The 14,106-nt window shown below is 49.4% G+C and overlaps 3 protein-coding genes across 3 annotated transcripts; 1 reads left to right on the plus strand and 2 right to left on the minus strand.

The window, feature by feature from the left end:
• P152DRAFT_225948 (uncharacterized protein) lies at positions 1-582 on the plus strand. The gene is made up of 2 exons (XM_033674523.1): positions 1-86; positions 150-582. The coding sequence occupies exon 2, from the start codon at positions 180-182 to the stop codon at positions 456-458; it is 279 nt and encodes a 92-aa protein (XP_033529925.1). The 5' UTR covers positions 1-86; positions 150-179; the 3' UTR covers positions 459-582.
• Positions 583-1,849: 1,267 nt separating this feature from the next.
• On the minus strand, positions 1,850-2,753 carry P152DRAFT_452982 (uncharacterized protein; the record flags this gene model as incomplete). Its single annotated transcript, XM_033678330.1, has 3 exons — positions 1,850-2,212; positions 2,298-2,518; positions 2,660-2,753. The coding sequence occupies 3 exons, from the start codon at positions 2,751-2,753 to the stop codon at positions 1,850-1,852; spliced, it is 678 nt and encodes a 225-aa protein (XP_033529926.1).
• A 1,016-nt stretch (positions 2,754-3,769) lies between these two features.
• P152DRAFT_485570 (uncharacterized protein) lies at positions 3,770-13,550 on the minus strand. Its single transcript, XM_033682052.1, has 3 exons — positions 4,423-13,550; positions 4,277-4,374; positions 3,770-4,207 (listed from the first exon to the last, which is right to left on the minus strand). The coding sequence occupies exons 1-3, from the start codon at positions 13,162-13,164 to the stop codon at positions 4,156-4,158; spliced, it is 8,892 nt and encodes a 2,963-aa protein (XP_033529927.1). The 5' UTR covers positions 13,165-13,550; the 3' UTR covers positions 3,770-4,155.
• Between the last annotated feature and the right edge of the window lie 556 nt (positions 13,551-14,106).

Raw genomic sequence — 14,106 nt, forward strand, 5'->3', positions numbered from 1 at the left:
GGATAGGTCATCCGGCTAGTTAGTACGCGAACAGTAACAACAATCTTCTCGTATCTCCAGTTTTCGTCCTTTAGAGGGCTACCTAGGTTCACTGGTACCTCGTCCTCTACGACTGTGATCTCAAAATTGTTACGCCTCATTGTATCCAGGGTGGCATCGTAGTGGCGCCTGCCGTTAACATGGACTCGAAGCTGGATACGAATCTTGTAATCGGGAATCCTTTCGGCGTGAAACGTGTCTATGGCGGTATAAAGCTGTTGCCGTGCAGTTGGCTGCGTAGGAGAGTTCCTGGTCCCAGGATATGGCTCATCGTGAAGGAATGGAAGGCTCAAAACGGTCTGAAACACTACTTCAATTGCGCCTCATCTCCTGATCTCGCGATCATCGAGAACTGTTTCCAAGCGATGAAGCAACACGTACGTAAATATACCCATTGGGACCCCGACGAGACGCAATAGCTTCTAAAAGAGGGATGGGACGGTATTAAGCAGGAATGTATCAATTCCCGCGTTGATTCTATGCCTGAAAGGCTTCAGGCCGTTATAGACGTAGAGGGACAGCTGATTGGAGATTTTAAGGCGAAAACTTAGAATCTATTAGATATAGAATTTTTAAGCGTTCCAAATAGCATCATTTATATTTAACAGTGTTTGAACGGATGTTGGTTGAGATATTTGCGTTGAAACTATCAATATATGCCGTTTTGTATGGTGATGCGGACCCTGTCAAAGTGGTGGGACGCGAAATCTGTCGCCCGCGAGCATCAAACTGGGAGAATCGACTTATATTGCAAGACTGGAAACTGGAAATACCCAATATATAATCGTGTTCGATCTGAGTCGTAGATCGAAAACTAACCAAAGCTAAATATGTTTCAAGAATTCAGGTGGTGGACAACGCAAATATGACATGAAGTTGAACGATTTCCATGAACTTGGGGCTAACTGACGCTATCCATACTCGGATGGGATGCCTGCAATATCCGGTTCGGCCCGTCCCGTTCACTGGCCAGAATCCGCCTTATGCAATTTTAACTTCAACTATAGTTAGTTACTGCAACAGCCTCTTCGTCAATTGCCTACCGACAACCCCTTCGCCTACATGAATTGATAACATTCAAACCACCCGACTACAGGGGCTCCACAATGCATGCCAGGAGCTGGAGCTGAAGCTGAAGCGTACGCGCCTCCACCCACTCGACAGGCGCTTGTTGTCACAGAATATCTGTGTTTTAAGAATCTAGAAATGAGGCGATTGCAAATACGATAGGAAGTGGTTTTGTACTCCGATAACATTATAGCGTTTACGGTATGCCTGGGAATTGATATTTCATAATTGCAGTGGTAGACCTGCAACCGGCTCGTGGCCATGCGATGCCGAGCGTCCATCATCGCCCTTCATCGGTGAAATATACACGATGAACCGATCATGGATGCTCGGCATCGCATGGCCACGACCGGAATCTGCAAAGGGCATACTTCCACCCGTATTGCTGGTGTGTATATACCTTACACTCGCACCCGTCTGCCACGAATTGGAGTGCTACGCTTTTGTAGGCTTTGGCTGCGAGTTTCTCGCCACTGGAGCAACTGAGTTAGTACGATAGGTAGCGTTAGGAGCAGGGGTGTTTACCTTGCCCTGCGTTAACTAACTTAGGCAATTATATTTTATTACATGATTCGAAGCTCGTTGAAGAGATGATGATCAAGTTAGACCCGATTCAGAGGCTAAAAAGCAATTGAGGATAAACCAAGTTAAAGAATACAGGAATTGGCCAATTATAAACAGGATCGGAGCTACTTTTGATACTCTAACAAAATAGTGCGAACTGCAGTTACGGTTGGATGCATTATGCATCATAATTCAATACCCATTTAAACATTAATATTTTTAAATATGCGGTATTTTGGTAAGGCCCGCGGGACGGGCCGAGCTGAGCCGTTTGGATTCCCTGTCTCCCCTCCTTTACTCTTCGTCGTCCTTCCTTCATGAGATACGCGAGAAACCGGTCACGGCCGCTCGGCATCGCATGGCCATGGCCGGAACCTGTAGCGCGTATACTTCCACCCATGCTGTCCATCTGCATACACCTTGTACGCTCGACCATCGGACACGCATTTCGAGCAAGGCTTCGTAACCAGAACGCCAGTGGCCCACGCACCATGGGCGTGGTGAACGTGGCTCTGCCAGCCACAAGACTATTGGCTCCATGCTGTCAACGATGTTTCATAAGGACCAGAGGTGGAGCGAACCAACTCTTGCCCTCCGTAGTCCCCAGACCTCCGTTGTTGCTATACGGGTGGTGATTTCTTTGGCACTGCTCGAGCATTTCCCGTCGTGGTTATACTTGAGCCGGCTCCGTCTGCGGAAACAATGTTGTTCTTGCTGTTAGGCCGTCCCCTAGCTTCGTTGGCGACGTTGGCAGTTGAGACTTGATCGACTACGTTTTTACTTCGGGGAACCGGTCCGGGGATTAATTGTCTGGACCATCGTCGTTTTCGCTCCACGATATTGGCCGCTTAAACACGGGGGGTTAGATCCTGTAGTCCTCGTTGTTTCGGGCCCTGGGTCCGTCGTGGCCTTCCCGCAATGTCCGCCATCTCAGCTGCATTAACGATCAGCATATTATTAACTGAGGCTTAAGCAGGGAGGCTGTTACCTTCATCATTATCCAAATCCCATAGCCATGGGGCGGCAGTGATAAGGCGAATTTTGGTCCGTATTTTGGTCAGGGAATGCTCATAAGCTGCCATGATGTATGTAGTAAAGTGGTCGAGTGTTTGTCAAAGAATCAAAGTTGATAAGAGGAAAGGTTGAGGGAGAGAGAAGCAATATAGAAGTGGTGACTTGATCTTTTGCAGTATTGCACTCAGATTTGTGATTGAATGGAAGAGTTCAGAGAGTAGGAGAAATTAAAAGGCAATAACAGACGTGGGCGATACCGATAAGAATTCATAACACAGGTGAATCTACTGGTGAACTTACCTACTGTTTCCTACCTAGCCCCAATTGACGATCACGGGGCAAATCGATAGATTCGGGCGAATTAGCTATCACATGGACGAATTCCAAACTGCCAAAATGTTTCTTGAGTTCCATCACAAGGCTGCCGAGACGGATATACAAGGATATTAGCCTCTGGACTCTTACTACATAGCAAGCAAGACATCTAAGTTCGCCACCAGTTGCGGCTGGTGAAGAGACATGCTGGTCTTCACGTACAGCTCCTGACTACATTCTCATCTGGTTATAGTGTACATATGGTTCATTATATTTTCTGTTCGGTGTCGTAAAAGGAGTGGCGTTCCGACTGACTCGGACTGATCTTTGGCGATGTATTAGCATTGAAAGATATTAATGAAACGGGTTCCATTACCCGATGCTGGTCACTAACCTTTATATCGTATCTCCCCAATCTGCAGATCACAACTTTTCTTGACTTAGGCAGTTGCTAAATATCTCAGGGGTATATCAAGGTAGAAAGTGGTAGAGCAGTGTCCAGTGCGTCTTGCGTATCATTGAATTTATACAAAGCAGCAGGCCACAGATCAAAGACATGGCATTCTAAAAGTGGGAAGTTAAGGCCATTAGATTCGGTACTAAGCACGATTAGGTTGTAGTGAATGTTGAAAATGGATCCTTCAATGGGTCTTGGACAATGAGAACACAAGCTAGTAGAAAGGGTGATGATGATGTTCTAGATCGATTGTAGTCAAAGAAGGTTTCATAAGTTCCAAGGTCGAAGTGCAAGTGCTTCAGGCAAAATACTGCGTCTGTTGCAGCAGATATTCCTACGATCTTGCAGAATTCGACTGACGCTAGAACCTGGAGGAGGTGTAAAGAAGGTACACACGTGACACCCTATTCTTGGTATTCAAGGAGTTGTAAGATAAATAGTTCGAAAAAAAGTGCATGGTTGCCCGAATGCATCTTGACCATCTGTTGCCGTTGCCGCCCTCGTTCTTAGACAATGCCTCCCGGTATGCTCATGTCACAATATGCCGAACGCCTTTAAAAACCCAAGGTAACCCTCTATAGGCGACAAATCTACTACCCAAAGAATCAGACTCCTCGAAGTCAGTCAACCGCCAATTTCCCCTGCCTGGCGGAGAAATGTAGGAAAGAAAGGGTTGAGAAGGATGTGGTATGAGCCTTTTAATGTTGCAGAAATCGCTTTCCAAGTAGAAGTTTGCTCTTGCGGCGAGTGCTGGATGACGGGTCAGAATTGTTTGATTTCCTGAGGAGACAGGATGGAATGCCGTGATTGTCAACTAACCTTGCTGAATCATCCCCGGAATTGTCTTTGGATTTACCACCTAGGCCGGTGAGTCGCTTCGCAAGTGAGCTGTGGACACTTGGTGGTCTCCTGGATGACTGATTGAGTTAGCAATTGAAGACATTTATGAATTGGGTTCGATTTACCTCATCGTCTATTCCATTTGAACCAGTAGCAACCGATTGCTCTGCCGTCACAAAATCGTGTTGAACCACTGGTGACCCTCTTGCTACCGGAGCTGTGGATGAGGAGTGAACGCTGGAAGCTAAAGAGTCCTCTTCGTTGCGATTGCTCTCTCCAGCCTGACTTTCACTGTAGCTATCGTCGGTGTCTCCGGCAAGGACATCAGAAAGGTCTCTGGTGCTAGTTGTTTCACTTGTTGCTTCACTTCGAGAAGGTGTCATGCTCAGGAGGGTGGTCGAATTCGCAATTTCCTTCAAGCGACCACCTGGGATGCCCGGCGTCTTATGTCGAGAGAACTTGTTTCCGACAATAGCGCCAACGTGCGAGATGAGCGCTCGACGGACTTCCCTCTTGAGCTGCATAGCAAGGTCGTAGTTGGACCAGGTCTTATTGCGGTATTCCAACGTAGGAAGTCGGAAGACAAGGTTGTGGACATCTTCGAAATTGCGTTGACCTTTGCCTTTGTAGGATAGACAAAGGACAACGCTCGGGATTTTGACATATGCGAGGGTCATGTAGTTGGATGCTCTCTTCATCATCTGGGTGATGTCGTCTGGACGTGAAGTTTTGGCGGTCGAGCGAGTACCGCCCGTCGGAGAACGATGCAAACCAAACCGCTTGCCTCGGTCCGGACGCTCGGTTAATTGGGTAGAAGATCTTTCGGAGCCATCTGGATGGCTGGGAGGGCGGGAAAGTTGCGATAGACTATCTGAGGAGAAGTCGCGGCTCGGAAGTATCGGCGTCTTGTTCCCAGCGGCATCGGATGAGTTGAACAAGTGCAGATGATACAGGTGACGGCTCTTGGGTTTACCGGATGACTTTTGTCTTCTGCTCGGGAGATCCAGTGTAGGCTGAAGGCGCAGTTCAAAGTCCTCGGTGCCTGTGTGGTGGCTAATGTCACTCCCAATCCCAGTAGATACCTCATCATCAACCTGGCCGGCGTCAACTTTCTCATCTTCTTCCTCCTGAGCGGGAAGCATATTTTTGACGAGAAATGGGGAGAAGCTGCCGTTTTCAAAAGCGTTAGGTCCAGCTTGCGGGAAGATGTACTCAAAGAGTTTTATTCCGACGTCCTTTTCAAGCTGCAGCTTGATGGGATGAATGTTCACCTCGAAGTTGTTCATCACTGGTATGCCGCCAATCGCTTCAAGCATATACCAATGGACACGGATCATCTTTGCCTCCCGAGAATCCGGAATACCCTTTGCGTCGTCAGAGTACGGACCGATGATTTCCGGATAGAGCGCATTGGATAGGAGATTGTATCCTCGAATTTGTGCAATCTCCATCGTATTGCGGTTGGATCCGTCGCTCTGATCCACACGATCAAAGCAAGCGCCTTGCAACTGAAGCTCAGCAAGTGACTCATCCTTACCCCTTATCAGATGCCACTTGATCTCAGAGGCAGAGATGAGCCAACGCAACATGCCCGTCGTATCCATCGCCGACCCCTTCTCTTCGTACTTTCGCTGAGCCGTCGTGATCGCCTTCATCATGAAGAACAGGTCGTCTTCGGCGACGCTCAAGTCATGTTCAACCGCAATTCGGCCTTTCCAGCCTTGGGCATCAAGATACCTCTCGCGGACTTGGAACACTAGCTTTATCTCTTCCAGCTGGCGGATCCTCTCCTGAAGCATTTCTACCATCTCAGGCGTCCCGGACAGATCGCTGAAGTCTGAAGCCAGCATGATCTTCTCGAGTCGTTCATTTCTTGTCTTCTCCAACGGCTCGCTGTATAATAGCAAATCTAAGATGATGACGTAGAGTGCGTAATATTGCGTAGAATCGCAGGTGACACGAAGATGAGGGAATTCCACCCAGATGTGGTCCATCCGCCTCTCTCCTTTCTCCGCTTCCGGCAGAGGCTGGTCATCGTTTCCAGTTGTGACGTCATCGTTATACTTGAGACGGAGGTTGTTATACTTGTCATAGCGCATGGTCACCGACGTTCGCTGAATAACTCTCGAAAATCCGAATGGATCGATGCTGAACTCAAACATGACTTCGAGAGGCACCCAAGGTGGCCATGCACTACCTGCGGGGGCGCCGTATCTGCTCCCAGAGTACATGTGCAACAGGTTCCGCGGAAACGTTTTTGAGTTCGTGACGAAGATTTGCACGCTGTCTGTGGCTAGAGTAAACCGTCTTTGGACCAGTCCACTAACATCGTCCGTCATTCTGTCCTTGTCCATGATTTGGATAACCTTCATCTGCATCCCTTTAGCTGTAACAAGGACGGCAGACTTGGGGTTTTTATCGCTTTGCAATTGAATTTGAGGGGCGATGAGACGGACGTGGTAGGAGTTTTGCGCAGTGAAGTCGAGAGATATGTCTTCACCAGCATCGGCGGTCCGGTTAATCCCAGACCCATCTTTTTCATCGGGGTCGTCCGCCGTGACAAATTGTCTTGCATCATCAAGCAACTCCTGGATTCGACCCTGGATATTGGTCTCATCATCTTTTTGTGGTGTGACAGGAGCCGTTGTGGGGGTGGCAAGGGCCTCTTCAACATCTGGATGCTCGGTCTTCAGCTTGTTTTGTTCGTCCACGATGTCGAGTATGAATTTGACTGCTCTGCGGCTCATGTAATACACGAACCCGCGCCGTTGACTGGCCTCATGGATATAGCGCATGATGATGTTGCGCAGCGAATTGTTCCACTTGACTTGGGAATTGTGTACGATGAATCGATTGTTAGAATCACTCAGGTAATCCGCAAGCGGTGCAGACGCCATAGCCTCTGTTTCTGCGTCAGGGTCCTCACTCTGTTCATTAGCCTCGAAGAAGATGTCATCCGCAGCCTCAGGATCTTTAGCCATGAACTCGGCATCTTTTTCCAGCCGCTCGACGAGTGTCTTCAACATCGCTTGGAGAAACGCCTTCTTTTTGCGAAGAGTATTGTCATGATCTTGGAGGACGCCGAATTGCTCTTGCAGTGGGCCGGCGTCGGAATCTACGCTTTTGACTAGATTTAGCTCGTGCTCTCCGAGCGTCCTTCGGTGTCGCATGATTTGCTCGTCGATCTGCTCTAACCGGGCTTGAATGAGATCACATTGAACTCGGCGGGGATCATTTCGGGCCGACATCACACAGTAGTGCGTATCTTCATAACCAAAGGGACTGGATCGATTCGGATCTCCGGAAATCGTCTCATTGTGGTCTGTCTGTCGGAAGTAGGTGAATCGAGGCGCAAAAGCTAATGGGAGAATCTTCGTTTCTGGATTCGACTGAGTCGGGATGGCCCAGTCCATTTCGCGGAAATCGTCCATATCAACCCATCTCAAGTCATTGTCCGGAATTGTGAACTTGGAAAGATCAATAGGAGTTTCCGAGCTTAGCCGGCCGGGGTAATCGTCTTCTGTAACGTGGAGATCATTGATGCCTGGAGTAGTCATCGTTGCAGATACAGCCCGAATATCGGCTGCCATGAAGTCAACCTGGGCCTGGTTGATGCGGATTGCAGTCGTTTTGGACAGCTTCCCTTGGACCATTTTCCTAAACTCCTCTCGTCGTTGATGAAGATCCAACATGAAACTGTCGATTTTGACCTTCAACCCCGTAGCATTGACCTGGCCCCCTGCATTTCCTTCACTGTGCGTGTAAATGTGACTCATATACAAAGGACTCAGAAGGAGGTTATACTTGATTGTGGCAAGATGGCGCCCAAATTTCTTGCTTGGCTTGACTGGCGCGTTTGGCCAGAGTTTGCCCTGCCGGACCGGGAGAGAAAGCACACCGGAGAACATAGACCACCAACTGAAAAAGTGACTGAAAAATCTAGGAGTCAAATGCACACTATTGTAGTTGTTTGACGCCTTCAGGTTCGTCACCGTCCAGTCCCGATCTATCGGAGCGGCAACGGCGATGGACATGTGGATGTGGTGGCTCCTAAATCCCCGGTACGCATCGTAATTCAGTCCGTCTCGACTCTTCGCATACTTTGGGTGCTTCAATACAACGTCGTAGTGATGTTTGAAATCAAAAGACCGTCCGCCATGGGGCAAATTCCGCTCGAAGACAAGACCGAGCAACCAGCGAACGCTCCCAGTCAATTTCATCACGGTCTTTTGGAAAATGGGACCGGGTTTCTTTGGATCGGAGCTGATAGGGATGGAACCATCCTGTCCCGTGATCGTATGATCTTGCGTGTGTCGAACGTATGCGCTGAAATCCGGAACGGCCAGAACGAACACTCCAGATTCCACGATCATGAATCTCCTGGGATCGTTTTCTTGCCAGATGCGCCAGGCTACGTCATTCTGCCAGCACAGAGCGAAACCGGCTCCGACCCCCGTGACTAGATAAGGATCCCTGGAGCCTTTCAAAATGAGGTGAACGTCACCATCACCCTTCCAACTGACGAGGAGCCGAGAATGAAAACAGAGGCTCAGCTTATCCCAGAATCCCACGCGCTCAGATGGGTCGAGAGCTGGTTTAGTGAAGCCTTCAATGATTTGCATCATGTCCTGCATCGCTGGCTGATAGCTCGTGCCCCAAGCAATTCGTGTTGAGCCGCTCGTATTGATGTCGATCGAGATGTCGGAGAATGTTTTGACAGGACTGACAGTCCGAGGCACAATGACGGAGAACCCGCCGGTTTGCTCGTCATCAGGCCCAGTTTCGGGTGGAACAACGACGACGTCCACCATTCGCTTCGATTCGATATCTCTGAACTCTTCTGCGATCACAAAGTCTGTCTTCAGTGATAAGCTTGGCAGTCTTGGGCTTTGACCCGGTCGAATTGCAGGAATATGAACCAAAGGAAGGGGGTAGTCTCGTAACGTCATCCTGGTCTCTCCCATGCTGATATGAACGTTCATTGGAATAAGGATGCTGTACTTCATGTCTCTTGGCATGCCTTTTCCAATCCGGTTCAAAAAGCTTGGGAAATCATTAATCGGAAAGCTTGGCTTGTCGACTAGAAAGTTGAAGTCCGATATCTGGATTGTGGCGAGAGCAGGCCGCTGTGGAATGGACATGATACACTCCCGTTGGTCCGAGTCTTCGTGGCCTTCATCAATGCCCCAGAACATGGCACGAATGTCCTTCATGCCACGATTCTGGTATTTTAAGCCCAGATCGATTCTTGTTTTCCAGCTCCGAGCGTTCAGCAATTGAAGCGCCTCCCAGGACTGGTCGACCGTACGCTTGGCACTATCGCTAAGCCCACAAGCGCCTTCAGCTTCGTATCTTATGACGTTGGGTCCACCTATGGAAGGGCTCCGTTGTCGGCCACGTGGGCCTTCGCTTTTGCTCCTTTCATGTGTATCTGGCTTAACCTCATCGAGGCTGCCTCTTTCTGGTCTCGACTTGCGATCGTGAGTACTCTTTGCTCGGTGCTTGGCCCCGAATTTCTTGTCTGCCTCTTTCAGTTTCTTGACTTTGATCCGGAATGCCTCTTCGCGGGTGGATCTTTGCTTCTGCTCTAGGAGTCCCATCTTATATATGACTCCGAGCTTCCATTCGAATGGGCTATCCTCAATCTCTCCTAACAAGGCTTGGGTCCGGATGTTGATTCGAGGCACTTTCTTCGGTGCCTGGGGAGGCTTGTTCAAAATATACTCGTCAGAATGTGTCGTGAACCGATGGTGAAGTTGTTGGACGGTTTTCGTGACGTTGACCAAGTTATCAAAGATTTTATGAACAACAAGTCCATGCGGAACAGCTACTCTGATGGCTTCCGCAGCAACATCGATACTGTTCTCATCAGTGTAGACGCCATTTGCGGACTTTTTGCGGGCTGATCGGAGGTCTACTCGTCCACTTTTGATAGTGATGAGCCTACTCCAAACATTTTTCAACCCTGGAGTTTCGGCATACAATCTCGCAAATCGAAGCCTTGCAAATGGCGCGGACCATCGGTGCCATCCTGTCTCCAATGAAAATATCTGCATCATCAAAGGAGGATCCGCGGGCATCGAAGCCTTGATCTGAATGAATGCAGCTCGGAAATCCAGAGTCACGGTCTCTGTCAACCCCATGAAGGCATCGGGGGCTGTAGAGGATTCGTCTGGAGAGCGGGGGTATGACGGCGAGCTAGATATTCCAGATGACTTCTCGGAAACAGGGAAGAGGAACTCGGATTTCGGCGAAGTAGGAGAGGGGGCGGTTGGAGAGAGAGGGAATGACGAGCTTCGGGAGAAAACGCTGCGAGAGCGTCCGGATTGATTAGATAACGGGCCGATGAACGTCCGCAGCAATACCATAGTCGCAAGATCCACGGCGAAATGGCGATACAGTGAGTAGTTAATGTAGAGCGCTCGTGTGAAGGAATTGATGTGCAGGATCGGTCCTTTCCCATCTGTGGAGGTTGAGAAAGCGACCTCAAAGCGAGGAAGCGTCAAAAATGGAGTCGGTTCCCACATCTCTGAGGACTCGATAACAAACGCATCGAGGCCGTGCAAGTGTATAGCAAGTCTTCGACCATCGCTTGAGCGTAGATTACGTTTGCGGGGACTTCGGGGCGTTGAAGGCCGGAGCAGGATGTCTTCCGGGTTGACGGTACGAGAACTTCCTCGCTTTCTGACTATCCGAGCGGATAGTTCATCAGCCTTGTTCGCTTTGTATTCGGCATACCAACTTTCGAGGTGAATCGCAACACCTTTAGCGTTGGAGCTGATCTCGGGGTCAATGCCAGCGATCTCAATATTGAAATCAGAGCCCTGAAATTGAGCATTCATCAACCAAGAAGGGACGCTTCGGAGAAGACTCGGAGTAGGTTCGTTTAGAGATGCTCGCGGTGCTCGTAGGAAGCGATCATTCTGAATTTGAGAAACAATCTGGCGGACGCCTTCACTAATTTCCGGACGAACCATATGCACACTGAAGGTTTGAGCGTTGAAACTTGCTATCACCGCGACATCCGGGCTGGCACTGATTTGTACCTTGGCCTCGAGACTATCGGTAGTCAGTAGACTGTGTTTCTCCCCTTCCGAAGTTTGGTAGTAGAGTTGGTGTGAGGAGATTCGGGAATTCGACGATAAGGAATAATGAAGGTCTCCAGCTGCGGAATGTGAAGAGTCGACATCAAGGGAGACAGAAGACATAGCGCTGATTAGAAGATCATATTGATCAGTGCCACGCAAGGCTGCATCCATTGGCGGCAGCGTTATACGGACAACCGGTTCGTGGATAGAAATTTTGATGTTGGCCTTGGGTAGCAACCTTGAGATGATGTGCCTCTGGCGCTTCGCAGGTGCCGAAGTAAATTTTGTCCTCTTCTGATATTTCATCAGAGCGATGATCAGAGGCAAATGTTTCGGATCTAAATCGATCGATGGGGAAGTAATGACAAGGTTCGCAAACAAGATGTTGGTGTTACGTTCCGCGAAAGTCTTCTCCTCCGAGCCTTGGATGGTCTTCGATGGCAAGGTAGTCCGTACGGTTGCTGTGGCCATCGGTACATAGAGCAATCGTTCGGGATGATCGTTCCCGTCGTCGATGCCAACCGAGATCGAGATCGCCGCAATGAGAGCTTGGTGCGCAATGTCGGAGGGTGAGAAGTACATGAGATGCGCCGGACTCTTGGGATCGAGTCTCATCAGGTCTAATCCAAGCTCTTTCATGGACATGTCTAGGAAGACGGGCGCACCGGACGATTGAACAGACCGGATCCTCTTTGTCAATCCAAAGAATGTGGTGGCAAATTGGATCTCCTGGATGCCTCTGAGTATGGAGGACACAAATTCCTTAGAGTCAGATACTGTCTGGGAAATAGAGGTTTCTTTGCTGCCAGGGGCATCAAACTCTTCCATCAAATCCGTAAAGGTAATGTCGCTCTGGCTGTCCTTCAGGTCAAAGCTACCATATGCTCGTCGACAATGCTTAACTCGTTCCGACATGGTCCGCACATCGTCGTATGGTATGGTGACTCTCCCAAGTTTGAGCCCAATCGATGCATCTCGTAGTCCATCGAGATGCTGGTAAAGAAATCCATGGATGTTCAGATTGCAGTTATCCAGGATCTCGGTACTTTCTTTACCCTCAGGCGTGAGGAGTACGCTTCGAAGATTCATAATCCACTCGGCAGGTTTCTTTCCAGCAGATCGGGTCCTTCGATTTTGATAAAGCCGAGCGCGGTCCACGGTCTTCCGGCGTGTGTCCACAGCCAAAGTGAAGTACGCCATCTGAATTGTCCCAACATCTTCGATAACCACCATGGAGTCTGTCGCGACCAGATCGAACATTCTAATCCAATGGATTTTTCGATGCATCCGCTTTATTCGCTCTTTCCATTCTGTCAGTCTCTTCCAAAGTCGACTCCGCTCCTCCTCTTCACTCTCTTCCTCCGGTTCCGGGGATTGTCGGCCTGGTAATGGAGAGTTTGGACGAGATTCGTCATCATCACCGTCGTCCGTAGATCGTAGTAATGCGCCGTTTCCTCTCCACACTCCCCATCGACTCCGGCCTTTCTTGTTTTTGCTCTTGCCCAGTGTCCGCAGGTCAATAAGAACCTTCAACTCCGTGAATTTTATACTGATCCATGTAGGTTGTGCAAATGTGGGGCGATGAATCGCGAACCCTATGCCCCGAATCTCTATCCGCACCCCCTCTTTCGGATTGAAAGCGACGCGCCGGAAGCCCGAGAAGCCTAGTCGTTGTATCGATATGCCCGTAACGATCCGTAAAAGTGCAAAGAGCACAAAGGTACCCAGGTACGCTAGGATGGCGATACCAAGGAGGAATGAGGGTGTTGGAATTGCCATTGTTGGGTCGTCGCTAGGGATGAACTATGGTTCTTGAGTGCCCTTCATGGTGGATATCGGCCGGGGAATCGAATAATCTGGATGGGAGACAAAGGTCGGATGCGCCGCGCCGAGTGGTCACGGCGAGCGTGTAATCCTCCACCGGAAGTTCCACCATTCCCCTTCAAGGCTTGTGTTGCAGGTGGGTCTTCAGCACCATTCGACGATGCTGGGGAGAAGTATCACGTCTTGACCTGGTTCAGGTCCCAACTAACGATACGCGACAAGGGGGTCTTCATATAACAAGGTCCCCAAGGAGAGGTATGTCGAAGGAATTGGTTTAGAGAGAGTGAAGGTCAAGGCTTCCGCGAATGACTGTGGTATTCGCAAACCGAAGCCGACCGGACATCAGATTGTTGAATGGTTCGGAGGAGCTGATGATATCCGTCAGGCATCATTCTTGAAATCTCACTGATGCCCCAGGCATTCATTCCTCCGCTGGCTCAAGCTCTGCGCCCTCTGGGGACCGAGCTTCCGTTCTTAGGCTCTGACGGTTCTGTGGGGTTTGTCAGCTTGGGCCACATCGTATTCCGTACCTCCGTACCAATGAATGACGAGGACATATAGCCACGTGACTGTGTTTGTGCCCTGTAGCCTTGTGGACTTGAATATCAGACGAGCTTGCTTTTTCAAGTTTCATCATCATTCTCCAGTATTCCTACGTCAAGAAGTCCAGTTTTGTGCGTACCTACATAAAAATCGAAGGCAATTAGGCAAAGACGAATGTTGAAAGTCAAACATTCCTTTGTAAAATCCATTAGCTATCACAAGCTAGATGGCTCTGAACGCGTATGAGGCGCGTCGCGCCGAACAGATTTCCCGAAACAAACGACTTCTTAATGACCTGGGACTTGATAAACCTCAGGAACAGGCTACATCCAGTCACAGACCTGCGAAGAAGAG

Source organism: Eremomyces bilateralis, assembly GCF_010015585.1.
Source record: "Eremomyces bilateralis CBS 781.70 unplaced genomic scaffold P152scaffold_38, whole genome shotgun sequence".
In the NCBI taxonomy this organism is placed as follows: Eukaryota; Fungi; Ascomycota; class Dothideomycetes; order Eremomycetales; family Eremomycetaceae; genus Eremomyces; species Eremomyces bilateralis.